The 27,874-nt window shown below is 38.1% G+C and overlaps 2 protein-coding genes across 2 annotated transcripts; both read left to right on the top strand.

Moving 5' to 3' along the window:
• The first annotated feature begins 8,020 nt into the window (after positions 1-8,020).
• On the top strand, positions 8,021-9,862 carry LOC145495413 (melatonin receptor type 1B-B-like). Its single transcript, XM_081475024.1, has one exon. It carries the CDS (start codon positions 8,134-8,136, stop codon positions 9,256-9,258), a length of 1,125 nt encoding a protein of 374 aa, XP_081331150.1. The 5' UTR covers positions 8,021-8,133; the 3' UTR covers positions 9,259-9,862.
• A 4,214-nt stretch (positions 9,863-14,076) lies between these two features.
• LOC145495328 (melatonin receptor type 1C-like) lies at positions 14,077-16,228 on the top strand. Its single transcript, XM_081474920.1, has one exon. It carries the CDS (start codon positions 14,224-14,226, stop codon positions 15,259-15,261), a length of 1,038 nt encoding a protein of 345 aa, XP_081331046.1. The 5' UTR covers positions 14,077-14,223; the 3' UTR covers positions 15,262-16,228.
• The last annotated feature ends 11,646 nt before the right edge of the window (positions 16,229-27,874 follow it).

The following is a 27,874-nucleotide window of genomic DNA, read 5'->3' as shown; positions in this document are numbered from 1 at the left end:
CCCCCGACATGTGCGTGGATCCTCGCGCATATATGACGTCAGGATGGCGCAATTTGTTCTAAAAATAGAAATATTGTCCCACATCATGGGTGCGCGCGGATCCCAAGACTTACGGTCTCCGTCCCCGATTATGGCTCCTGATGGGAATCAATGGAATTACTTCGATTAAACAACCGCTGGAAATTGTAAAGTTCCGAGGTTAGCAAATATCGACCACAATCTACAGTTTGCGCGCGTGTAATTAAACAAGGATTGGAAGAAAATTGTGAAAAATGGCAAATGATAGACATCTTTAAACACAATAGTTCTCAATCGGGATAAGTACAGCGATTTATTTTTCCCAGTTCGATAATTTGGTTAAGGGTTCTATTCTACATTACGGCCCTATCATGAAAAAAAAAGACAACAACGGCTTGTTAGATTTCTAAAAAGGTAGATTTAACAGGGCTCCTTTAAATAATAGTTGGGCTAAAGGGTTGATATGCACACATTGTCAAGGCAGTTTAATTTACTTTACTTTTGTCGTTTAAGTTCTTTTTACCCGGGATGGGGTAGGGCGATAGTTGTAGTTAATATAGTTGCCATAACTATTGTGTACTCTCTTACATTAATGTTTTGTATTCATATATAAATTTATGCTTTTTCCTCCGGGCTTCTCCTATTAACGTATCAACTGAGTGCTGTATTGACTGAGCTCGTTTACTGGCCAACAATAATTTTACTCTCACACAAACGTTTGGAGTAAAATGGCTGAGGGAAAGCCCAAAGCCGCTTTTATTGAAATAATCAATTTATAATTCATATAAAATTTACAATCTCTTAGAAATCTTTTGGCCCAGTAAAGGTGAGGGCAACCAAAACGCCATGCCATGTCTTACATCCTGCATAAACATAAACAAGGTGGACAGGATCAGGGGAGGAGGTGGGAGTTCAAATAAGTGTCTTCCCTCGATGGAAAATCTGAGGGAACGCACAACCACGCTCGATAGCGAGGTTACTAAGCAAACATTTGCCTAGAGGGGTTGCAATGTATTGCTCCTATCCTCCACCCCTAACCTGTGTCACGCAATACTACGTGACTGTAACAAGCAACAAGACCAGAGGGAAAAAACATAAAAATTCTATTTGCAGGCAAATATTTTATTTAACTATTTTAGACTTCCTTCATAGCATAGGAATAGCGTTTCTCCTCTTCTGTTTTTCTTCTTGTGTGTGCATTTGTGCTTCAGTTTTCTTACTGACCTGTATTTTATTTTTATTTAATGCTGATGTTAACTGGCTGCCTGGCTTCGCTAGCTCCTATGGTTATTCCAGACAGCTAGTACTGTAATTTTAACTTTCAATATTTTCATTGAACATTGTAATTTTTTGTAGCAAGAGTGAGTACAAATAAAGATTGATTGATTGATTGATTGATTGATTGATTGGCGAAATACTTATGGCCACGTTATAGTTTTTTTCATTACGCAGAAGATCAAAATAGTTGTAACAGTTTAGTGACAAATCTAATATTCGATGGCTATATAAAAGATTGCACAAAAAAGCAAAACAGGCACACGGGATGTGGGGTGGCGTGGGGGGAGGGTTGTCTACAGTTATGTCAACAGCTGTTACTGGAATTCTGGAAACTACAAACGCCATTTTACTTGTAAATTTGATTCGTATTGCTTTGAAGTCTTCCACATGCATTCAAACGACTATTTGCACTGGATTAAGGCAATCTGAAAGAGACTGCTCGACAACTTAAGGAACTTTTGTTACTTAATTACACTTGTTTTTGGATGGATTTCTGTCAACTGATGGAAAACTGTTTATTCTAAATTACTTCATTTTGTAGAAATCTAGATATGAGAATTTGATATTCATCGCGTAATGATTTGTCAACAGTAAAACTACATCAGAAAATACAAGTTGCAAGAATTAGAAAATTTCAAATATCTTAGGAAAGTAATTCCATTAATTCCATCAATCATTGTAATGAACCGGCTTTTCCTTTATGAAGCAAATATCAGATAATATTTAAATTCAGAAAAGCTCAACAAATAGGTTTATTTATATACTTTATTTCCGAATAAAAGAAGTTACTTTCAAACTTTGAAAGCACTTGGAAATGTAAACTTGAATGTAAAAGAGTAATTACTGCTAGACGATAATCACGAGCAAGATCGCCATATCAATAACAAAAGATATAATTCATCATTTTGGCTGTGCTGAAACCCTAATACATTATCTCTTAGGCAAATTTGGAATATCAGAATAGTCAAGATTCGCTTAGAAAATGTGGCGAAAAAAAAAATGGGGAGAATTTTACTAGTGAAGCTAAAAAAATACCCAGGAAAATAATTATCCACGATAAAGCAAATTTTGGTGAAATCAGGTTGCTTGTTTCCTCTACAGAATTCAACGAAAATTTTATTAAAAACAACTTAAGGATGTTCACGCCTATTGGTAATGGCATCCTTTGTTCTGCACACACGATCAATTCCTTTCCAGATTTTATCCATGTTAACAAAAAAAAAGTTTTAAAAGTAGTAATAATAATAATAATAATAATAATAATAAAACAGGAAAAATCTGTTTGCGAGAAGTTAGAAAATTTCGCTTTTTCTGCTCTTGTGCGAGCAAACTTTTGGTCCAACGTGGACAGGTAAGGCCGATATTTATTATTTTTTCAGGCTCATTCTACCTCAAGGAGTGACATCAGCTCCAAACGTTTAATTAACGTTCTCATTTGTGCTGAATTGGATACATTGCCGATCTAAATTTCACTAATGTAGCTTTTCTAAGGTCGATAATTGTAAGCTAACATCGTCTAAACACAAGAAGAACCTCTAAAAACGGATGGTATTCAATGCACCTCATCTCGCCTTATCTTTTGGCAAAAGTTGATCTTTACCTTGCTGCATCGTAAGTTTTAAAAAATTCTGTCCATAGGAACATTTTGGGCGCAAACGTCCCTGATAGAAAGATGTTTCAATGTATAATAACTTGGAAACTGCAAAAGACGTAGATCTCCCTGAAAATTAATGTTGTTTTTTACTAATTATGGTAAACGTCGTAGTAGAACAGAAAATAAATAGTCTACGCACCAGAAAATAGCAATTTTAATCAAATAAATGACAAGAGTAGCTTCCGAAGAGAGTGCTTGTACTTTTCAGGAATAATTTACGACTAGAACCAGTTTATTCCATACACCATTCCATCGTTTCGTCGTGTTGTAAGACCGAACAGGACTGAACGATAGACGGTGTACTCATCATTAATATATATTTTTTTTTTAAATCATGTTTTGTGTGTGTCTTTTTGTGGATTCCTAATTATTTATCCCAGAAAAGTATTATTGCAAGTACAGTTGCTGTATTCTGTGTTTTAGATGATTTTTCCAACTTTTAGCTTGTTCTTGCCTCTGCGCAATCTGGTTTTTTACGACCCTGAGAAACAGCATGCTTTGGAACGCTATTTAAACGTGAAATAAATGATTTTGAAAACCTTGAAAGAGTAATCGAGGCAAAAGTACGTAAATGTATCGTAAATGGATTATATACATTGTATATGCATGGAAATATCAACCTATTTTAAAGGAAATTACTGCTGTATTTGGTGAGCATAAACAAAAAGCAGCTTTGGAGATTTGACCGCTTCTTTCACCGGTATTGCGCAAAGAAAGCCATTCAGTTTCTGTATCGCAGCAGCTGTGTAATTTACTTTCAAACCTTGAAAGCACTTACAAATATAAACCTGAATGTAAACGAGTGATTACTGGTAGACGATACTCACCATATAAGCATATCACCATTTGTAATCCATCAAATATTTTTGGTAATGCGCGATTGGTCTAAACGCGTCGCGTGACCGAATGTTCCCCAGCTAAAACTCATGAATATCAGAGTGATATTCCCCACTTTTCAAAACCGCGCGCGTCGCGAGAAATATTTGAACGATAATAAACACAATAGCCTCCGTTTGGCGCGGAAATATGCTCGGATATTTGTTCTTGGACATTATCTTTTCTTCAAGCTCAGAGTTTTCCTCGAGCTACTCTCTCGGAGAACTGTTCGCTTCTCGAAACAGATAATGTCCGCGGACTAATATCCGAGCATGTTTCTGCGCCAAATCGAGGCTATTGTTTATATTGCTATTCCTTTACATTCTAGGCTTCAAACAAAATGTAGGACCTTTTAATTCATTCCTCAGAGGCAATACTTTCAACTTCGAGGATTCACAAACTGTTCAAAAAGTATTGTGCCGAATTTTAACGTGAAACACATGATTTTGTTGAAAGAAAAATTAATTACTCTTGCTCTTTAAATATTCATTAATTAATCACGTTTCTGGTTTATGAATGGTTTTTTCAATATCCAGTTAAAATAATTTATTTTTGCAGCCTGATGATTCATTAACATGTACTTGAATGCACGTTCATCATCGGCGTGATCAATGTTCGTAAGATAAATCTTTAAATTTTAATGTTATTTGTAGAGACAAGTTATGTGTTAGCTGTATTACTCCATAACACAGAGCACTGCTTTACTGGAAAGTTAAGCACCTATGCAAAATAGAGGTTCTTTTATCCCCGCCCCATCTTTCAATTCGCAGAGTTAATCAAAGCATTCAACGCAACATACAAGATAGAGCTAGTACCTGTTTGTCCCTATTCTGAAGAGTGCCCGCAGACCTTTTTGAGCTTATCTGGAGGGGATTCCATCTTTGATATCATGTACTAGACATTTGTTAATTTACCTTTATAAGTTATATTCAAAGAAACCGCCATTTCATCGTTTTGTCATGTTGTAATACCGATTTTTTTTTTTCCAGAACGGTGTCATTGCAGTACGGCAGTTATATTTTTTCAATATTGTTTTTTTTTTTTGTTTTTTTGTTTTTATTCCTTTTCCTGTGTTTACCTATGCGCATTCTGATCTTAACGTTCCCGAGACACAACATGCTTTCTCTTGCAATTTAAACGTCAGGGGGAAGTTAAAACTGATCATTTCGAAAACCTTGAAAAAACCATGGCCGCCAAAGCTCAATGGTTAATACAAAAGGGTTATTCACATGTATATACTTTGTACACACAGGAAACTAGCATCCTAAAAAAGAGGAATTGGTACTTTTGGTGGTTACAAAACAATGGAAGCGTGGCGGAAATTTCACTGCCTCTTTTACCGGTATTGCACAAAGAAAGCCATGTCGCTTCAGTTTCTGCGTCGCAGCAGGTGAGTAAATGCATTAAAAGTTGGTATACTGTTGTTGTCCATTTTGTGATCTGATATTAAGTGCGGTGATGTTTTCTAGTCTACTGGCCTGATAACACTAATGTGTTTTAAAATTATTTCCGTTATGAAAACAAAACAAATGCAGGTTGCTATCTTTTCTTTATCAGTCAGATACTGAGAAATGACAAAAACGAAATAATTCAGTGTCACGAGCCACCGGGTGTGCGCTTATGGGTAATATTTCTTCGCGTGGGATAATGGACGCGGTGAAGAAATAAAGTTCATTCATTTCATCACCCAGGTGAATTAATTATCCAAATGATGCCAAGTGAAAAACATTTGAATAGAGTCGACTCTAAATACTGAACAATTTTTATTTATCATTTTCATTAGTCATCCGTACTAGTTTACGACAACAAAACAGAGCTTTTAAGGTATAGGTTACCACCGGAAATTCATTCCTGTGTGGGCTTATAACTGAGTAAATGGACTTGACAGCAGAGAATCAGCAATAACAGTGGCTTCCACGTTTTATTTCTTCTTTCTGATGGCTTTAGAAAATTCAATTTATAGGAAAGGAAAGGAAAAAAAACCATTATCAAACAAGTTCAGTTCAGGCTTCTCTGTTTTCTTTATCAAATAAATCTGCAATGGTAGTTCTCTACATTAACTCTAAAGAAACGTGTCTCAACCAAAAGGCACGACAGTAGGAAACTAATAAGGAAAAGAAGCTAATTGTATTCTATGAAAAAGAAACCGTGAAAATTTAAAATGAAATGTGTAAAGCTCAGGATCGTTAGATTATGTAGGTTTCGAACAACGAAAAACGTAGTGGGCCTCAGCGGGAACGCTTTGTTTTTCTTTTCATTAAGAATGTGAGAACGCCAAATAAACCACCCTCGCTACATGTTATAACATGCATATGTAAAGCCAGCACAGTACCAAAATAATATTCAGCCATAGAAAAAGAACTGCCGAAGCAAATCTCCTCATAGGTGGGAAAACGATATAATTATTATTTTTAAAAATAGTTAGAATATCCTTATTTAGCGATTTATTGCAAGTCGTAGTGTAAATCACTGACACAAGCACCACCTAAGAAAATAACTAGAAAAGAGCGAATTAAAACAATCTTTCGTCAGCTTCTTGCGATCTTAATCTCATTCTTTGCACGAATTATAATTGAATTGTGAAGTTTGGAGAGCCTTCAAGAAGCTAGAAATGCTCTCGTCTGTGCCTCGAACAACTCTTGTACGCTTCTCTTGTGCTCTCCAATCTTCAGGCACACACTCCCCGATCATGTGTGCTAAAGCACGTATGAATTGTTAATTATTATATTGCGTGAATTACTTCTCGTTGCACTGAACTGAGAATAGTTGACTGCTTCTCTGCTTACAAACAGTATCAAGCCAAATGAGGCTTCCGAAGTCTAACGTAAACCAAGTAAAAGGCTGGAAAAATGTCCAACGTTTGATACATTTGAGACAACAACAGTCTAAGAAAAACTTGGCGATTTTTCAATTTACCGCCGAATTCAGAGATTTCAGGAAAATGTAACAGAAATGAACAAGCACCATTTGGTACAAGACACGCCTGGAGCTAAAGTAGTCGCATCTTTAACTATTCGAGAACTGTGCCGTCTATTTAAGCTTGACAAAAAATGTACCACTTGAAATACACAGAAGAAAAAGGTTATCCTTAACCCGAACTACTAGAAAAGGAGAAACCCAACTTAAACGCAAAAAATAATGAACGTAAGAAATAAAGAGATAATAAAATAATTTAATAAAATACAGTACCAAACTGATTTTCATTTAACTATATAGACTAAAATTCGAACTAGTATTTTTCTCGCCTTTTTCCTCTCTTTTTCTCAGTCGGAACATGTATGCTTTTAATTAAAACTAAGACGAAAAAATCGAAATGACTAAATAGATACAATTACGGAGATCAATTATCTAAGTGTGTGTTTGTTTTTCTGGTAAAACGATTGCGACAATCTTACATCACTGGCATAAATAAAGGAAGTTGTTATTAAGGATTTTTTCAAATTTACAGAGGGTATAAATTAATCAGACGCACGTATGTTTAACTCTATAATATATCGTTCGTACTTAAAAGAAGGGTCTTACACGCTATATGCAAATATTAAAATTAATATATAGAAAGAAGCCAATCATTGAATGGAATTTCAGCAGATATTAGTACTTGAAGGATCAATACCATATAAATGTTTCATTTTTTAGAGTTATTATTTCGCACGAATAACCAAACGAAGATTTATTCAACGCTATTTTCGAGCCTTTTCGATGTTATTCTACCTACTACGTAAACATTCTACATAAACTTATTTCGACCAAATTGATAAGTAGTCTTTACAAACAAAGCACCCCCGCTTTGTCGAAAAAAAAAAACGTGAAATTACCTGACGGCCATTGAAACAATTCATCCAATTTCTTACCATTGCGAAAAAAAAAAAAAAAATCGTGTCTTTTCTTTTCAGAAGTGCAATATTGTATTGTATGTATGTATGTATCTCAAATCAATTTAAGTTTGGCGTCCGAGAAAAGCTAAAAGAAAGTTGCTGATCCCCAAAAGTGACACGTGTCAATGACATTTCCGTAATTTTTTTTCTTTACACTCAGTGTGCAGAAAAAACCAATGTAATCAATACATTAATAGAAAGTGCGGAAATGAAAGAGTAACCAATGAAGTGCGTACAGAGTAGGCTGATAAATGGCATTTCTTTTGAGGTTCAAAAGATAATATTTAAAGAGTTGGTCGAAATTTTTAAAAAGCGGAAACATATCTAATGAGCTTGGTCAAGATTTTTTTTCCTTCTAGTACATAAGACGTAAGACTTTTGCCTTAATTTTATTTTCATTGAGACAACTTAGTTTGCCACACAGAACTTAAAATGGCTAACGATCTTGGATCAAGAAGTTCAACCCTGGTTATCCTGGAGGGCTCCTTTTTAGTGATTCTAAACATTTTGTCACTTATGGGAAATGTTTTAGTCTGTTTGTCGGTTTACAGAAACCCAAGATTGCGCACATCTACCAATCTCTACATCATAGCCTTGGCTGTAAGCGACTTACTCTCCGCTGTTTTTGTAATGCCTCTGGGTGAAATAGTATTGTTTTCAGGAAAATGGCCATTTGGTGAAACCATTTGCCAACTTCACGCTTTCATCAGCCTGTTTGTCATCTACGTTTCCCCAGCAACCATGAGTTTGACAGCTGTCAACAGGTACGTTCGGATATGCAGGTCAAGTATAAGTTACAAGAAGATATTTTCTCACAGAAAATCTCGTTTGTGGCTGGCTTTTGTGTGGTTCTTTGTAGCCTGTTACATCGCAATTCCGAGATTTGCAAACTGGCAAGGATTCGAGTTTGTACCGGGTTATGCACAATGTTCTATCAAACACCTTGGAGAACAAGCCAAACTCATTCATTACTTAATTGTTTTAACTGTTTTCCTTGCATTACCTTTGCTTGCCACGGCATTTTGTTACACAAAAGTTCTTAAAGCTATCCGTCAACACAAAATGGGAATCCTTCCCTCTCTCAGTCAGAGGAGAAGAAACGAAGCACGCATCACCGTCCAAGAGATTAAACTCAGCAGATCTCTCTTCATTGTTGTTTTCACTTTTATGTCGTGCTGGGTTCCACTCTGGGTGATTGTTGTATTAAGGCGTTTTGTCATCATGGACATGCCCAGAAATGTGGAACTGCTGTGCATGTTTTTTCTCTACATTTCAAACACCGTAAATCCCGCCATATACTCTGGCATGAATTCAGCATTTAGAAGCGAGTTTCGTCGCATCATAACATGTACATCGAATAATTTGGGCAACTCTCAGAGTTCACAGCGAGGAAATTCACACCCCGGAGTTGAGCTTGGTTTGGTTACATCCTGGCTACGGGGTGCCAGAGTGGAAGCACTTCATGACAATGGTTTGGAAAATGCTCCTCAAGAAGAATCGCATAAGGGAAACACTCAAACACAGAATAAAAACTACTTACATATCCCTACGGGATAAGTTATCAAGCTTCTTGATGCTTATCTCAAAACGTTTCTCGACACTGAAGACAACTGTCTTCATAGTAAAATTGGGAACTTTCTGAAAACTTACAGTGTAATTTCAATCAGCCTAGATCGAATTGTGGCGTGATTTAGTCAAAGTAATTATACAGAAATATTTTATAAGAAGCCTAGGAGATTAAATTACAACGTGTTCGCTTTTAGTTTTGTCACTATTACAAAGATTCAAGGTTTTGGAAGTGAATTCTCCAGAAATGCAATTTAACTGTTAATATAAACGAAAATTATTATCCTGAAGTAATTGTTAGCAGTTTTTGCGACTCATTTTGTTTTTGGCTCAAGAATAGATCATTTCGTGTGTTGAACTTTTGCCCGCAGTCGACTCTACATTTTTGACTGAGCTAATCCCTGATCTGCAATCTACAAGCCGTAGCCGTGTGAGTCAGGCACGTCCTACTTATTATCTTATGAAGTCGGGTGATTTCATTGATTTCCTTGAGAACTGACAACACGTATTTATTAGCCCCGCCTCCACGTTAGGTTATATCGGAACATTCTTTCTATGTCTTCGTCTGCCAAGACGTTTTCATTTTTAACAACATTGAAATTTGAATACAGATTTGAATATACATGAAAAAATAGCATTTTCTTCCATAGAACGACTTTGCCTACAGTAAGATGAAGGGCGGCAGTGCAAGTCGTACTGTCCTAACGAAACGACGCGATTTCAGTTTTCCTGGTGCCTAATAGAACTTCAGACGACGAGCGAGTCGCCGGACTTGACTCGATCTTTTATTTGTTTCTTTGTTCAGTTTTTCCTTATTTCTCGCGCAGAGATATTTAACTGAGTGATCCTAATCTGAATATAATACAGGTAACATCATCATTAAACAAGCTCACAAAAGCAAACTATTGACTGGGCCTGTAGTTTGTTCAAGGATCAAAGCATTGTAGAACAGATTCAATGAGACATGAAAAGGCTACCTTGCGCTTTACACAAGTTGCCTAATCATGGCCTAATCACAGGGCCATCATGTCCTTCAAAACTTTGAACTTTTTAGGGGCCTGGAGACCGTGGGCTCTCAAATATCTCAAATTGAGGTGGTAAAGCTAACACTAGAATAACATAATCACAGTCTGGTAGTTGTTGCCTGGACAGTTTTCAACTTTCAAACTTTCTTTCACCTCACTTCACCTCTGCACTCGTGAACCTCGTCTCGAATCGAATCGAATCGAATCAACTCAACTCAACACTGCTCCACTCCACTCCACTCCACTTCACTTCAGTTAACTTCAATTCAACTCAATGCACTCCACTCTACTCCAGTCCAATACCCATCCAATCCAATCCACCGCTCTCCACTTTTCTTCTCTTTTCTTTTACTTCACTTCACGCCACTCCACTCTTCTCCACTCTACTCTACTCCACTCCACACTACTCCACTCCACTCATCTCCACACCATTCCACACCACTCCACACCACTCCAATCCAATCCAATCCATTCAAACCCACTTAACTTCTATTCCCTTTTTCACCTCACTTCAGTTCACTTCCCTTCACTCCACTCCACTCCAATCCAATCGATTCCAATCCAATTCTCCGCAGTTCACTTCTCTTCACTTTTTCTAACTTTATTTCAATCTTCTCCACTCCGCTACACGCCACTCTACTCTACTCTACTCTACTCTACTCTACTCTACTCTACTCTACTCTACTCTACTCTACTCTACTCTACTCTACTCTACTCTACTCTACTCTACACTACTCCACTCCACTCCATTCTACTCTACTCTTCTCGGCTCCACTCCACTCCCCTCCACTCCATTCTACTCCACTCCATTACACTCCACTCCACTTTCACCCAACTTCACACTACTTTTTAATTCACTTCTCTCCACTTCACTTCATTTCACTTTACCTCACCTCACTTCACTTCACTTCACTTCACTTCACTTCACTTCACTTCACGTCACTCCACTCCACTCCACTCCACTCCAGTCCACTCCACTCCACTCCACTCCATTCCACTCCACTCCACTCCACTCCACTCCACTCCAGTCCAGTCCACTCCACTCCACTCCACTCCACTCCACTCCACTCCACTCCACTCCACTCCACTCCACTCCACGCCACTCCACTCCACTCCACTCCACTCCACTCCACTCCACTCCACTCCACACCACTTTCCTCTACTTCTCTTCACATTTCTCCACTTCACTGTACTTCACTCCACTCCACTTCAAGTTACTTCTCTCCACTACACTACACTACAGTACACTACATTACACTACACTACACTACACTACACTACACTACACTACACTACACTACACTACACTACACTACACTACACTACACTACACTACACTACACTACACTACACTACACTACACTACACTGCACTACACTACACTGCACTACACAATACTAGAGGGGGACATGGGGATATGCAGTGTTGCGGTGTTGATGTTTTTTTAATGCGGTGATGCGGTGAATAAAATCTCAACTTGCGGTGTTGCGGTGATCTCAAACCCTACGGTGTGCGATGTTTGTGTTTTTCACGCTGTGGTGTTCGGTGAAATGAACTTGTTTGCGGTGCTGGAGTTCTTTTATTTGCGTTTCTCAAACCTAAATTTGACCTATATTTAGTATGTAAACTTCGTTAATCCGTGCTAATTTATGACAAACACGTACCATTGAGGTTAATAATTTGTAACAAAATACAGGCCATTCTAGTTAATCTTCAATATGCTTCGGCAGCCAATCCGAAGCTGTTTTCATTTATACGTAACTTGACAAGTAACTCGACCTCTGCCACCCGGAGCTAAGTGTTCGGTAGGAAAAGGTGGCGAAAACTACCGGCCACAAAATATATTCAGATGTTGCGTGGGCAGGGAAGAAAGAAGGCTTTCTAGGCTAAGGAAGCTTTGGAAATTACACACGTTTACTATGTTTTTTCCTTTTGCTATTCAGCTTCGTCTATAGGTCACTCTAATACCGGTCTATACCCGCTCCAAGGTACTGCGACTTTCTTGACCTTCTTAGTTTTTCAAACGATTATCGATATCGAACGCAAACGCAGCTAGCTCCGGAAAACAATACTTTTAGTCAAGATAGGGCTTCGGTCAGAGGGTTTATACACCAAGAAAAGTGAGCGAAGTAAAAGAAGAGAGGGATCTGGGGGTAAAAGCCATCTCTCGAGATTCCTCTCTTTTTTCTTCGTCCGCTTCCTAGTTTCGCGCAAGGTTTCTTCTCAAGATCAAGAAAACTGATTTACAGGCATCAGCAGTATCGACATATGAGCAATGAAAAGCGTTGTGATGTGTTTATTTTGTGGAAAACTGTTGAGGTATAAAAGTATTATTTTAAGTGTAGATGAACGAATCATGGCGCTGAAAATACGTGTTGCGGTGACGGTGTTTCGTTGACTTTTCTTGCGGTGATGTGGTGTTCGTTAATTTTTTTTGCGGTGTTGCGGTGTTCAGAACCACCCCCCCCCCCCCATGTTCCCCTCATACTACGCTACACTACACTACACTACACTACACTACACTACACTACACTAGGCTGCACTGCACTACACAACACTACATTACACTTCACTTCACTTCACTTCAATTCTCCTTACTTCGCTTAACTTCTCTTCTCTTCACTTCACTTCACTTCACTTCACTTCACTTCACTTCACTTGTCTTCTCTTCTCTTTTCTTCTCTTCACTTCACTTTACTTCACTTTTATTTACTTCACTTAACTTCACTTCTCTTCCGTTGATTTCACGTCTCTTAATTGCACTTCACTTCACTTCAACTTATTTTAATTCTCCCCATTTCACCTCACCTCGCTTCACGTCACTTTTCGCTTTGCCTCGCTTCACTTTACTTCACTTTACGATACTTGCGTTACAAACGGATTTCCACCAGCCCCAGAGGCCGATTCCCCCGACAGTACTCTTACTTTTAGTGTTTTCCCAAAGAAAGAGGAGTCCTTTTTTCCTACGACTGCGGAGAAATTCACATTAGACTGAAATGCTACAACACTAGCGTATCGTACCATGTTAACAACGAGGATATTTTGTGTTTTTATGTTTTTCAAAACTTGACAGGCTAAATTTGGATCGGCATGACATAGCATCTTTGATTCAGGATCGAGTGGTCCGAGTTACAGTATTGACCACAAGCACTCTGTTGTTGTTATTGTTTTTGTTGTTGTTGTTTTACACCTTCGAAGTAACACAGAATGACACTTGACGAGTTGTTATGCTCCCCCAGCTCTAGTTTGAGCTAAGAGAATGTGACCCTAATATCTTGTTTTGAGCCAAGAGAATTTTTCTGAGCTCGATGAGAAATCATGATGTCTTAATTATTTATTGAAAAAAATCCTCCCACTCAGATACCATCAAGGGCACCGATCTATCAATTAAAACAGGTAGACTATTACTCTCTTTCGAAGCCACTCGGGCAGAAGTCACATAACTTGGCAGCTCAAAGTAATCAACTTTGGCACAACGGAAGCTCTGTCGGAAGAATTGCTTAATCTAAGGAGTAGTGAGTGGCCAAGCTATTCAAACTTGTGTATCACTTGTATGTGTAAGTTTCTGTCCATCTTCAGCAACGTTAAACAAATATTGGCAACCTTAGGCAAGTAAAAACAACAAACTCAAATAATACAATACAGACTTTGTTGACTTTATTTTTGCGTGAGTGACAACCCAATGAAAGAAATTAACCAATTATTTTAATGAAATAATTAAGATAAACTGTGGAAATGAAAAAAGGGGATAATCAAGTATCTTCAAAACCAACTCCATGCTCCATGTCATTTCTACCAACTGGTGTGCTTACTTGGTGATGCATATGCTCCAAGATAATGGCACAAAATTATTGCGTTGCAAGCGTTAACGACGGCATCATTTGATTTGTGCTGGTAGAAAGAGATCCCTCCGGCCATTTGGTATTTCACAATGACGACAGGCGATCTTGGATCAAGAAGTTTAACTCTGATTATCTTGGAGGGCTCCTTTTTAGTGGTTCTAAACATTTTGTCACTCCTTGGAAATGTTCTGGTCTGTTTGTCGGTTTACAGAAATCAAAGATTGCGCACATCTACCAATCTCTACATCATAGCTTTGGCTGTGAGCGACTTACTCTCCGCTGTTTTGGTGATGCCTCTCGGTGAAATAGTATTGTTTTCAGGAAAATGGCCATTTGGTAAAACCATTTGCCAGCTTCACGCTTTCATCAGCCTGTTTGTCATCTACGTTTCCCCAGCAACCATGAGTTTGACTGCTGTCAACAGGTACTTTCGGATATGCAGATCAAGTATAAGTTACCAGAAAATATTTTCTCACAGAAAATCTCGCGTATGGCTGGCATTAGTGTGGTTCTTTGTGGCCTGTTACATAGCAATTCCGAGACTTGCAAACTGGCAAGGATTTGAGTTTGTGCCTGGTTATGCACAATGCTCTATTAAGCATCTTGGGGAGCGAGCAAAAATAGTTCATTACTCATTTGTTTTGACTGTTTTTCTTGCAATACCTTTGTTGGCCACAACATTTTGTTACACTAAAGTTCTTAAAACCATACGTCAACATAACATGGCATTTAACATTAGGATGAGCGCTCCTCAGATCTCTGTTCACGAAATTAAACTCAGCAAATCGCTATTTATTGTTGTTTTTACTTTCATGTCATGTTGGCTTCCTCTTTGGGTTATTGTTTTATTGAAGCGCTTTTTTATCACTACACACATTCCGCGCAGTGTGGAACTTTTGTGCATGTTTTTTCTCTACATTTCAAACACTATAAACCCTGTTATATACTCTGGCATGAATCCAGCATTTAGAGGCGAGTTTCACCGGATCATAACATGCAAGTCAAGTGGTCTAGTCAGCTCTCAACGTTTACAGAGGCGAAATGAGAGAGACGGTCTAAAGCGGGAAGGACCTAGAGCCCAACCACTCGATGAGGAGGAGGGTATTCAACAGGATTCGCCAGCATAAAAGAAGATTATCGTCAAACGGAAACAAGACTTATGAACACTATCCACTAGGCGTGGGACAGCGTTAAAAATCACTGACTTAAGCTGTGCATAGTCCTGTTTCCTGACTCGGAACTATTAGTTCACATATTACTATAACTGCCCAAGTGGCATTCCCGGTTGTCTTTTAATTTCCTCCCATGCATAAAAAGGATAATATGCACTACGTTGTTTAAAGTTTCCAGTACCCGAATACCCCGTCTTTTTTTTTTTTTTTTTTTTTTTTTTCTTATTTAAAAAGATCATCTCACTGCACCTCAATATCTTTTGTCTTTTCTTTTCCATTTCAACTAGGTTGCATTAGAAACTTATTGCACATGTGGAGCGCATCGAAGAAAGACGTTTTTTATGACAAAACCCTTTATTTGATGCCCTGTAATAATTAGGCTCGATTTCCACCGCTTTCTCGAGTCCGTTCTACGCCGGGGGTTCTATGAGCATAAATTAATGAACTCCCGATTCCTGCTGGCAGGTAGATTACCCGTCGACTGTATTGGGGTATAAAATAACCTATCAACCAACAGGGATTGCCCTTAGTATTGCTGTGCAAAATTAATCTACCAGCCAGCAGGAATTGGACGTTTTTGTTTTTATTTCAAAAACTGAATGCAATCATTCGCATGACGTAGAGCATTTAACTCCCCGACAGGTACAGAGCTGAAGCCTGAGACATACAATAAGTGAGCCTTAATTCGCATGTGCAGTTTATGGACATCATAGATATCAAAATGTACTTAAGTTCTTCTCTTCAACTAAAGAAATCAAAGGCTCCTGTGAGCAGCTCATGGATGAATGCTTCCTTTTGCCTCTGTTTCAAAACGAGTCTTCGTGCGAAACCTTTCACATAAAAATGAGTTAATGAACCTGTAGGCGAAAGTCATATGAATGGTTTTGTACTTAGACTTGTTTTGACACAGAGGCAAAAGGCAACTCGGAAATGGCCCATTTTTTTTTTTTTTTTGATTTAACAATTTTTTTTTAATTTCTTTATTATTTACATTGACAATTACGGTTACAAGCATATTTATTAGACGCACTAACACTAAAAAAAAAAAAAAAACACTAAATAAATATATAAATGAATAAATAAGAAATACAGTAATAGTTAAACACTACAATAAATAAGTAAATAAATAAATAAATATACCAAAAACAAAAGGACAAAATAAATAAAATTAATGAATAAATAAATGAATGGAGAAAACGTAGTTGAATAAATAGAGAAGAGGAATTGTTCACTGTAGAGTTGTTCTTGGTACTGCAGTGGAAAACAGGAAAAGAAACATCAGTTTGTCAAATGTGATGGTGAGGTTTTGATGTCCAAATAAACAAACATCAAGCCAAGGCATGATGTTATTTATGTCGATAAATTAATCTATTGTATTCATGGGACATATTTGTCGATCCGATGGTGGTCTGTCATGTGACATAACAGCCAATCATGTTAAAGAGTGTTATCTATCCGCCAGTATAAAAGACTGGTCGCATTTTCAATTATTCCTCTTGCTTTCACCATCACAGCGAGTATATCTCTTGGCGAAAACATTTCTCCCTCCCTCCGCTCCCTTATCGCCATCTTTCGGATCGACATTTATGCTATGTAGTGTCGCTTACCAGCCGTGGGGCGCCTTTTTCGCCCCACCTTTGCTGAAAATGATAATTTAATTACCATGGACATTGTTAACAATTAACTTTTATTTGAGTTTCTATTAAAACCGCCTCAGTATAAGTGGCCAAGAAATGCCAATTCACGAGTTGATTATTTGTCGTACACCATATCATCCTTAGCAAACTAGTGTGACACCACAGAGAACTCCCGAATTCATTTCCGTACAATGTATCGGCATAAATGGTTGTTTATTGACACCCTTTAGGAGGTTTAATTCGTTCTATGGTAAAATCGCTTTATAAAAAATAAATATTTTTTACATGTTTGAAATAGATCTCAACAGCTAGAGCACAACAAAAATCAAGTTGAACACTACTTTTATTAGGAACATTTTATTTCTTTTTAAGTCCACTGAAATACTGACTACCATAATGTAGCACATAAAAGCTAAGAGGAGACATTGTAGCCAACAGTCTCCTATACATGCAGATCAGATTATACATTTTTATTGGCTGAATTATAAATAGCATAATCTTTACAGTGGCAGGACACACATGTAGTAGAAGTACAGCATGATAACAACCATTTTAAGTATATATATGGAAATGCTGCCCTCGGCCTGCGGCCTCGCACAGCATTTTCAAGACCTCGGTCACAGTTTTTCCCTATACGGACCGACCCTAAGGCGGACAAGAACATGTTTATCTTTTTTTCTTGCAGTAAATTGGCTTACAAGTGGGTTTGTTTATGCAACGTTGTCATTAAATTGGCTTACGGGCCGTACACAAACCAATCCTAAGAAAATCTAACTAGCGAACGAGCGAGTAACTCAGATACTAGACAAGGTAAAATGTATTAAAGAACAGATTTATTTCGAACTACTTTATGTTAGTGGCATTTAGTTCACCAGTTAAGTTCTCCGAAAGTGTTTTTCAGGTGTGAAATTTCGTGCAAAGATTGAAGTTGTACTACAAAAACACTTTCTGTCAGTCGTTGCGAATCACTCGAAATCAGAGTTTTCTACCGTAAATTGAGTAGCAGAAAGCGAGGAAATTAGTAAAGCGTATTCCACAGAAATTCTCTCAAATACAGCAACGATCAGAGAGGTAAACTCGACTGAAATTGAGTCATTTTTTAATTAAAATTGTATAGAGAGAGACACGCAGGATTACGCGCCATTACAGCCCCGAGCTACAAACAGCCAAACAAACTCTCACAACTTCAAAAAACTCAATCCAATTTACTTACAGTGACTTTCCTTGCCATTTAAAGGTGAATGAAGATAAACTTGCGTTGATTAATCGTCGATGGAAGTGTAAAAAGGGCGAAAAATTGACGATTACCGCTAATTCGTTCACGAAAATAGATCAACTCGACGGATTCCGCCCGCTGTGGCGGTCCGGATGAGAAAATTCCGCCCGCTCCCGGAACCAATCAGACTGCAGGATTTGTTGAATTCCCCCCGCTCATGAGCTGAGAAAAAGATAATATAGTATACTGTAGTTGTTACCACAGTGTTCATCTGGGTTATTTGGTTATGCACAATAGTCCAACTTGCTTCACCTGCAATACACGGTAAAGATAATTGTCACATATCTTAAAAGGGTATAAAAATAAATGCAGAAAAATTACACATGTATATCTTTATTTGCTGCCCTTTCCCCTCCCCCTGTACCCAACCCCAATAAGAATAGGCTACTTACCTACGTGTAAATGTGGTGTCCAAGTGATACTTCTTGCTTTTCTGGAAAGGGTTTAAGAACGAAAATGCCATTTATAAATGGCATCCTTTCCTTCAAGAAACATTGGTGCGAAAATAATTCCTTTAAACTGAAAATTTATTCTTATATACAGCATCTCCAAATTCTGGTAGAGTTACATGTAATTTTGAAACTCTATGAGGACTAGGAATTTAGGAACATAAAAAGCACAACAAATTCAAACCATTCTTTGTTTCTGCCAATAAATGTCCTGCCTGTTTTCTATATATGTGATTCAAATAGTTGCTTGATACATTTAGATACTTATTTGGTATGTAAAGTTTCACCTTCAGCTAAATTAATCATAATGATCTCATATGATATACATCGTGAATTTTTTTTTAACAAATATTCAAACAGCTTTCATGGAAATTTATATAAATGGGCTGATGATCACCTACTGATTGTGCACATAATTTGTGGTGCATGCTCTATCTGTCTACGATAGTCAGTAGTGTACTGGTTAATCAACTGAGTGAATCCTTTGTCTGTTATAAGATATTTCATTAGATCCTTTTGTTCTGTATTTGCCTGCATTAGATCAATATTGAAATCCCCAAGCAGTACAGCTGGAATTATAGGTTCTATTAATACTGAGTTGTGAAGATGAATAAGAGCATGAATTAACTGTGAAATTGTAATCTGAAACAAGATTGTTTTTGTTTGGGATGAATTGTCGGTCTGTAACACTACCAAATCGAACCAAAGGCACAAGGCTTGCTTGTGTTCTTAGTCTGCTCATTTCACTCCTAAGGTCTTTTAACTTGCTCACTAACCTTTATTTTGAACTCGACGTAAGCTTATTCAGAGCTACACGAGGCTGAATATATACACGGGAGACTTGTTATCAGCATTTCCAGTACAAACTACATCCATAATACCGATCGAAAAAATTAATCGCTAACAGACAGAAATCAACTCTGTAAAGACAACATCTAACAACGACACACAATGGCGAACGTCAGCTCTTTTGTGTTTAGAAAACTATGTGCTTTGTCAGATGACTACTTTCGGAATCAAGCAGTTTCCGAACGAAAGAAGCTAATATTACTAGTACGCAAAAGTGCTCTCATAGACTTAGTTTTTAAAGAAAAAAACGATACAACAAAAAGGCTCACCTTAGCTTCCATATGACACGGCATTCATTTCATTCCTCCTCCGGGTGACATTAAAACATTTAAACGATTCCGTCGATTAACGTCCACGGACCACGGTCGATAGGCATTGTAGCTTTCAAGATTTCGATTCAAGGATCGTCGCCTACAGGATTTCATTGTCGGTTTGTCGTAGCAAGTGTTCCTTAGCGTAAAATCTTTCTATTTTTCAACCCACGAAGGAATCCCTGTTTACAGATCGAACAAAAAACCATCTTCGTCCTCCGTGCCGTGTTACGCCATGTTGTTGGACAAAAATTTACGCCTTTCTAGTACCCCGACAAAACCAGTCAAACATATGCCCAGACGTCCTTGAGACAACTTGAAAACAATACTTTGCAGGGGAGGTAGGAGAAAAAAGTTTAATCCGGTTTTAATGAATAAATTAATCAGAATCAAGTGAGTGAGTGAGTGAGTGAGTGAGTGCCATTAGACTGCCTCCTAAGCTCATGGATGACGTAAACTACGTCCTCCGTGAGCAAAAAGGTCGTTTCTTATATTTTTATCGGATTTCCAACCGCCCCTATTCATGAAACAATCTGAACAGCCATCTTACTTTTCTACCCATGATTTACGTTTGAATTAGTTCGGCAATATTGCTGCCACGCTTATTGTTATCGAATGGAGATGGATATATCTGCTTTGCTGATGTAAAGCAAAAAAGATCAATCCTACTCGGATAAGCTGAATTTTACGCAATATAGCTAAAATGCTGGTTACACGACAAGTCTCTTGGGTACACCAGCCCGATAATTTGCCACGTGCACGTTTTGCTAAAACGTACATTACAGTCTGGCACCCTCAATATTTGTCAGGATAGAAGTATTATCCTTGACGTTACATTCGCGCTTAAACACCTCATAGAACTACAAAAAATGAAAATATAGGTAAAATAATTACATTAAATGAGACCTTAGAGGTTATGTTAGACCTCGCCTAAAGTTAGCTAGAATGAGCGCCATCCAGCTCTTAATGGCTTTATAGCTCAATAGAAGAATTCTCTTTACGGACAAGTAACGTCAAGTAATGTCATGCAGCTCCGGTTGAAGCGCAAATAAAATATAGATTTAGCCAAGCCTAAAACCCAAGCTCTTGGGCCGGGTTGTTCAAGCTCGATGAACGTAACCCAGGATAAGCGAAGATTTTGATTCGAGTTTTGTAACTTTGCTGTGAGGTTTTCTGTATATATTGTTTGGCCTTCTGTTTTGAGTTTGAATAATCTCAAAATACACAAAACAAAAGCATTGAAAAACATTTGCATACAAGAAAAGCTATACTTTAATTGACTTTTAATCCTGGGTTAGCTTTAACCGGTTTCCAAACAACTATTTACAACAAGTTAACCTAACCTTAGCCCGCGATCCAACCGAAAACTAGCACTTAGTCAGCGGTCAATTTAAAAAAAAACACGTGAGCTCGATCAGCTCACTCTAAACTGGAGCCCGTAATATGGTCACCTGATACTGATGGGCGGATACCTTGATTTGACAGGTGTCAATTGACCATAACATGGATGTCCAATGTCAAAGAAGTACGCTATAAACCAAGGCTGTCAAGCTATTAGCTGGAGTATGGCCGTCACCTTGCGCAACTCCGTCGTCGTCGTCGTGCGTACCCGCCCACAACAATACCGCTAGCTATGATAACCATGAGAAACTCAATACATGGGTTTTCTTTACCTTCCTATATGGGTATGGCGCTCCGCTTGGTGGCCTTTCGGACCGCCAGAGCTACGCTGTTAAGAGCCCAAAGTACACAGTTAAGAAAAAACTCATTCACTCTCTCTTTCGCTGACGTTTTTACCCTCCCAATACAACACCCTGCGGGTAAAAGAAAGACTTATGTCTATACGACAGTAGATTTTATCCCTTATTTAAATTTTCCAGGTGCTCCAGTGATCAATATGCAGTTTGCATCTCTACCTCGGAGAGAATCTGGAATCGTTTTCTTAGAAACCCTTATTTGCCTCGTTATACTCATCACATCCCTCGTGGGTAACATCTTGGTATGCATGTCCGTACACAGAAATTACCGTTTACGCTCCAATTTTAATTTTGTTCCTTACTGTTGCGGATCTTATATCTGCTAGCATAGTGTTGCCATTTACAGCTGCAGTCCTTATTTCTGGTGGATGGGTTACAGGGTCCTCTCTCTGTAATCCACACGCTTTTATCCTGAATTTCTGTGTCTATGTGTCTCCCACTACTGTAGCCCTAACAGCGTTCAACAGATACCAGCGGAACGTGAAGGCAAATTCGATACAATGTCACATTCTCCAAAAAGCAATCTCGAATAATGCTTGGCTCTGCCTGGGCCTTTGGCGCCTGTTACGTTAACATTCCAAAGTTGGCAGGATTCTTGGATTATGATTTCATCCCTGGATATGCTCTATGTCACGTGGTTTATCCAAGCGCTGTTGGTTCTTACGCTCACTACAGTACGGTCATCACACTGTTTCTGATAATTCCAACCACCGTCGCGATTTTGTGTTATCTTAAAAGTCTCCAAAAGAGTTCGCCAACACCACCTTGATATTGCACCCAGGAAGATCAAAGTCAGCAAATCGCTTTTCGTTGTGGTACTTGCTTTCATCCTACGTTGGATTCCTGCCTAGGCTGTCGCTGTCGTGATTCGCTTCCAGCTTCGGGAAAGTATCTCAAGAGGTGTCCAACTATGCTGTTCGCTGTCAATCTACATGTCCAGTGCGGTTAACCCTTTCATATACCCCACAATGAATCCTTCATTCCGGCAGGAATTTAAGAAAATTATGAAGTGCAGAAATGTAGTAATATCTGCCACGTCGTGATTGTGGTTTGTACTACAACTAGGTGACTTAAGAAGCGGGAAATAATGCAAGTGCTTTTTATCATTATACGAATTTTGGACGTGCCTAAAAATGACCTTAATTTCCTGATGCATTCGTTAGAATATGGAAGATATGAACGATCACTCTCCTTACTATTCAAATGTATCAATGAAAATGGGAGAATGGGACCAACTATCTACATATAAACAGTCACCTAATTTAAATGAATTTCACAAGAGGTTACTGAGACTTTTAATCTTGAGGGCTAGTTGTGAATGTGACTACTGACAATCTTAATTTGTTGTTGTTGTTGTTGTTTACGATTATTACTGTTTTACTATTGAGAGATGTCACAGTTTTAGTCTTGGTGTATATATATCCACAACTTTATATTATTTCATATTTTATATTTTACTATTACACTTTTATTTATAGTTTTATCTACTTGACTGATATTTACCTTTTTATTCGCTCATTTTCGTGTTATTTTAGTCGTGCATTTGATACATGATCCCTGGCTGAGATCCTTTTCCCCCGCATGACATTAATAAATTGATTGATTGATTGATTGACTGACTGACTGACTGACTGACTGACTAAATGAATGAATGAATGAATGAATGAATGAATGACTGGCTTATTGATTGATTGATTGATTGATTGATTGAATTGACTGACTGACTGAATAAATGAATGACTGACTGGCTTATTGATTGATTGATTGATTGATGATTGAATTGATTGATTGATTGATTGACATAACTAACTGGATTTGCAAAGAACATACCCATAGAGATTTAATGTAATGCAGTGATAGTTTTGACTGAATCCTTTTCCATAGAGCTTTTGATAAGGCTTAATCGGTAGCTCAAGTATAAGAATATAACTCTTCGATTTATCATGTGATACCAAGGAGTAAATCTGCGGTATTTTCATTGTAACAATTCAATAAACAGCGTTTACGACGGAAACTTTGAAGCAACTTATAAAACCCAGTTTAACAATTAGACCTGAGGAGGTGATATGTAGCTTTCCAAAGTCACACATCGCCTAGAAGAAGGTAAATGAACTGTTTAAAAGTGTTGGCGATTGATCGAATCGAATAATGAGTTGCTTGTTAAAGCATTTCACAAGAAAGACGTAAAAGGAAGATTTGACATGCAAGTAATGTCAATCGACGTTTCGATACATCAAGTATCATTCTCAGGATTGAGGTCGTTAATGTCAAATTGCACCGAAAACAGGATAAAATATAAATCTGAGTAAGCACAGGCGTTCCAGACTCACGACGATTCGAGGAATCAATCAAATAGTAATGACTTATGTAAGCGTATCGAGTGAGACGTGACTGCCTAAAGTGTGCGGTGTTGTATTACACTTTGGGCCGTTAAGAATTTGAGCGCTCTGCAAGGCATTGTATGGAGTTTAAAATAACGAAGGATAAAATCACACGGTGAAATAAAATGTTACTTTTTTGTAATAAAATAAAGAAAATATACTCACCTTTCCTGGTTTCTGTTGTCCATTGGGCCTATTTCATCATTTTGGGACGGTTTTGAGGCGTTTGACAAAAGCCTCAAAATTGGGTACGATTAACTATGCCGGGACGTTCTCATTGTAGATTCTAAATTCGCGGTCTGATTAACACATTTCAGATTTCTTGCCCTTGTAAATGTGACCCGAGTTGCGTTTCTATTTCATTCCTGGCCCTGAAAAACTTCAAATGTTCTGAAATTGACCCAAAACTCGATATTTATTTGCTCTTCATGATGATCTTAAAAGCAATGTGATCGTTTCTGAAAACAACTCAAGTGTATTCGGCGCAAAAATTTAACTGCAAATTAATCTTGAAACTTCAGACCCGAGCAGAGCGTTAGTTCTCAGAGAGCTGGAATGAGGTCTAGGTGTAATTGATATAGCTGAGAATTGTTCAATATTTGCACTGTTAGCTGACAAATGACGCTTTTTTAAACTTACATACATAGCTCAGATCTGAAACCCGCAAAGTTTATTGGTAGTTGAGAAATGGGCTGAAATTTTGAGGATACCTAATCTTCGAGTCAGAATCCGAGCCAGGATTCGAGCCAGGATTCGAGCCAGGATTCGAGCCAGTAGTCGAGCCAGGATCCGAGCCAGGATCTGAGCCAGGGTTCGAGCCAGGATTCAAGCCAGGATCTGAGCCGGGCTTCGAGCCAGGATTCGAGCCGGGATCTGAGCCAGGATTCGAGCTAGGATTTGAGTTAAGATCCGAGCGGGATTAGTTAGGATGAGCTTTCTACGACATGTCACGTGACCTGGTTTCCTTGTTTGCGTTACCCCTTTTGTCTCGGCAAAAGTCGTGCAGAGTAACGTGTAGGAAGTGTCATATTCTGGAATGCTGTTTGTGCAAGTGTTTTGCCCCATACATTACACATATACTGAAATCTGAAAATTTGAACATTTGAACTTATATTCCAGAAAGTTTGATAGCTAGTGCAGGGCTCAAAGAAACCCCCGTCCGCACGTCCGGGAAGAGTACATTTTACTCTCGGGCAAGTAACTTTGCCCCATGGACAAGAGACGGCCGGCAAGCCATCCACCGACTAAATTTTTGATAAAGATTTGTAAACAAGGAGTAAGTTTTTAGGCAAATGGGTATAATCAAGTGTTTGGACGAAGCTTGCCAAAAATAACAAATTATAGCGTTGTTTTGTTGATTGCGTTGCGTGCAGTGGTTACCTAGCAAGTGATCAAAATCTGCCCCGAACAAATTTCTTTCCACGACTAAATATAGTCGTGTTCGGCACGAAAACGAATTGTTTATTTCTTAAAATTTCAACAATTTTTGTACTGTATAAAATCAAACTCGACATCAATGTATCAAAGCTGTAGAAACTATACGCAAAAAAAAAAACGTATATATTCCTACAGCAAAAACGATCGAAGCCCTTGCCAGCATTTTTAATGAACAAATCCAACTATTAGAATCCCTGTAGCAAGTCAAGTTTTCTGGTAGAAATACACTTGGGCGCCGCCAAAATGAAATGTATTAGTATTATTATAAAGAAATTCACTAGTATATCTACTAAGTTGTTAAAAAACTTTCAGTGTTCCTGGATATTCACATAAAATAGTCTTTCATTCAAAGGAAGATTTTCTCTCGCCTGAAACTATTTTTCATTTACGTAGTAAATAAAAAATGTATATTCACTCGCCGGCTTTACAAATTCGACACGGTGCCTGCGCCCAGTGTCAAAATTGACGTGTATGAGCAGAACTGGTTTTGATTCTACCTGCAAGTCAGTAGCGAACACGCTGGTTCTATATTTTGGGTTCTGATCACGTGATCAGAGTAGCAGGAAAAGCTAAAGGCGCGGAAAGGGTGAATCCTGGCTCGGATACTGGCTCGGATCCTAGCTCAAATCCTAGCTCGGATCCTGGCTCGGATCCTGGCTCAAATCCTAACTCGGATCCTAGCTCGAATCCTGGCTCGAACCCTGGCTCGAATCCTATCTCGGATCCTAGTTCGGATCCTGGCTCGGATCCCGTCTTTATTCTTAGTTTATCTCTGAAATTTTAACTGGTAGATGAGAAATCGCCGAAAATTTAACAGATAACTGAGATCCCAACAGAATGATGCATCCAAGGCTACATTGTAATCAGTCAAAATGGAACCGGCACAGGAAAGTCAGACGTTTTACATTTACATATGTGATGATGTGAGCTCATTCGGGGGAATCTCTCAGTTCTTGTTGATTACTGGATTATTACCTAATCACCAAAAACGAAACTTTACTTGCTAATTAAAATGGATACGGGGAAACCTCTTCTGTATGAAACAGACGAAATAATGTTTTTCAGATTTTATACAATGTGTCATATATATATGTAAAGCATATGAGCAAATCAAACTTGTTCCTAAACCGAGTAATTGTCATATGAATTACCAATGAAAACTGAAACACGAAGAAAAAGTGAAACGTGTCGACTATGCACGGAAATTGTGCACGTCATTGTAAATGTCAGTATAGCTGCTATCAGGGCTGAGAATGTTGAACAACTACTCGGTCTATCTCTTTAATTTGATACATTTTCTGTATATAATACTAAAAAAAAAATATTCTGCGGCCTGTCGAAATCGAACGCGTATCCCACGGCTCGAAAGTCTGATAACTCAGTGCGTCATTGTTATTAGCTATACCATTACATGAACACAGAAATTCTTGGCATTTGTAAATTGCAATTGCTCACTGAGAGATTCAAACTCGTCGAATTAGCAGGTTTATATGCATGTAGATATTAGGCGTGGTAAACCGTGCTTTATATTACATAGGTAAAATATGTTTATAACTGTAATACACAAGTGTTAACCTCGGTAAATTAATTGCTATAGTTTTGGGCTGAACGGAAAACTTTGTATCTGACTCTCTGTGGTAATAAAGTATAAATAAGAAACTTGGACTTCTCTCTTATCAGAAAGCTATCCGTTTTATAGTTCAGTGTCTTGCTGTTAGTCAAAACGTAGAAAACAATACATGAATTGAGTTAAGATGATTCTCCTGTTATCCTACAGACAAAGTCACTGTTGTGATTTGACAAGGTTATACATGTTACAGGCTTTTGTAGTTTTTCAGTTTCTTCACGCATCGAAAGGGAATTAGTGGTGAGTACACTTTAATTTAATTCAGGCCGCCCTCTAACATCATTCACCTCAAAGAACATGCTTTATGAGCCATTTAGATAAAGATTTTGGTCATATCTCTGATAATGGTTGCTACATTCCAGTCATCAATAAGGTATGACTCTTATTAGAAACTATTTTTATTGTTTATGCTCATCTTTTTCATTGTCGTTTTTAAAGGAAGATCTCTTTTGCTGATCGATCCAAGCTAAATTGGACGCATGATTGTCCGTTTTAGGGGAAGAGCCTTGTTGCTCATGCACGAGGGGAAGTTGGATTTCGTTCCGATGCTCACTTCTCAAGTAACAGCTAGAATAGTATGTTTAAGCATTGCTTCTATGACTATTAATACACATTAAGTTTAAATTTAGACTGCAATGTAACTATGTAGGGATGATTTTAATGTTCAGTGTAGAAAATTATGCTTTAGAAAGTAATCCTGGTTACTTTCAGTTTTATGGGCGCTAATATTCGTCTGTGGTTTTTCTTTCTTTTGTTGATTTTGTTTGTGACTGTGAGTCCTACATGTCTGTTTTTTGATAGGCAGCTACATGTGTCCATTTTTGTGTGTGACCTATTGTTTTGG

This window comes from Orbicella franksi, chromosome 8, assembly GCF_964199315.1.
Source record: "Orbicella franksi chromosome 8, jaOrbFran1.1, whole genome shotgun sequence".
NCBI classification, from domain to species: Eukaryota; Metazoa; Cnidaria; class Anthozoa; order Scleractinia; family Merulinidae; genus Orbicella; species Orbicella franksi.
The sequence above is the reverse complement of the archived record's forward strand: the minus strand, read 5'-3'. Positions and strand labels throughout refer to the sequence as shown.

Bases quoted from the DNA above. Each gene is read 5' to 3' on its own strand.
- LOC145495328 (XM_081474920.1), top strand. From the start codon at position 14,224: ATGACGACAGGCGATCTTGGATCAAGAAGTTTAACTCTGATTATCTTG.
- LOC145495413 (XM_081475024.1), top strand. From the start codon at position 8,134: ATGGCTAACGATCTTGGATCAAGAAGTTCAACCCTGGTTATCCTGGAG.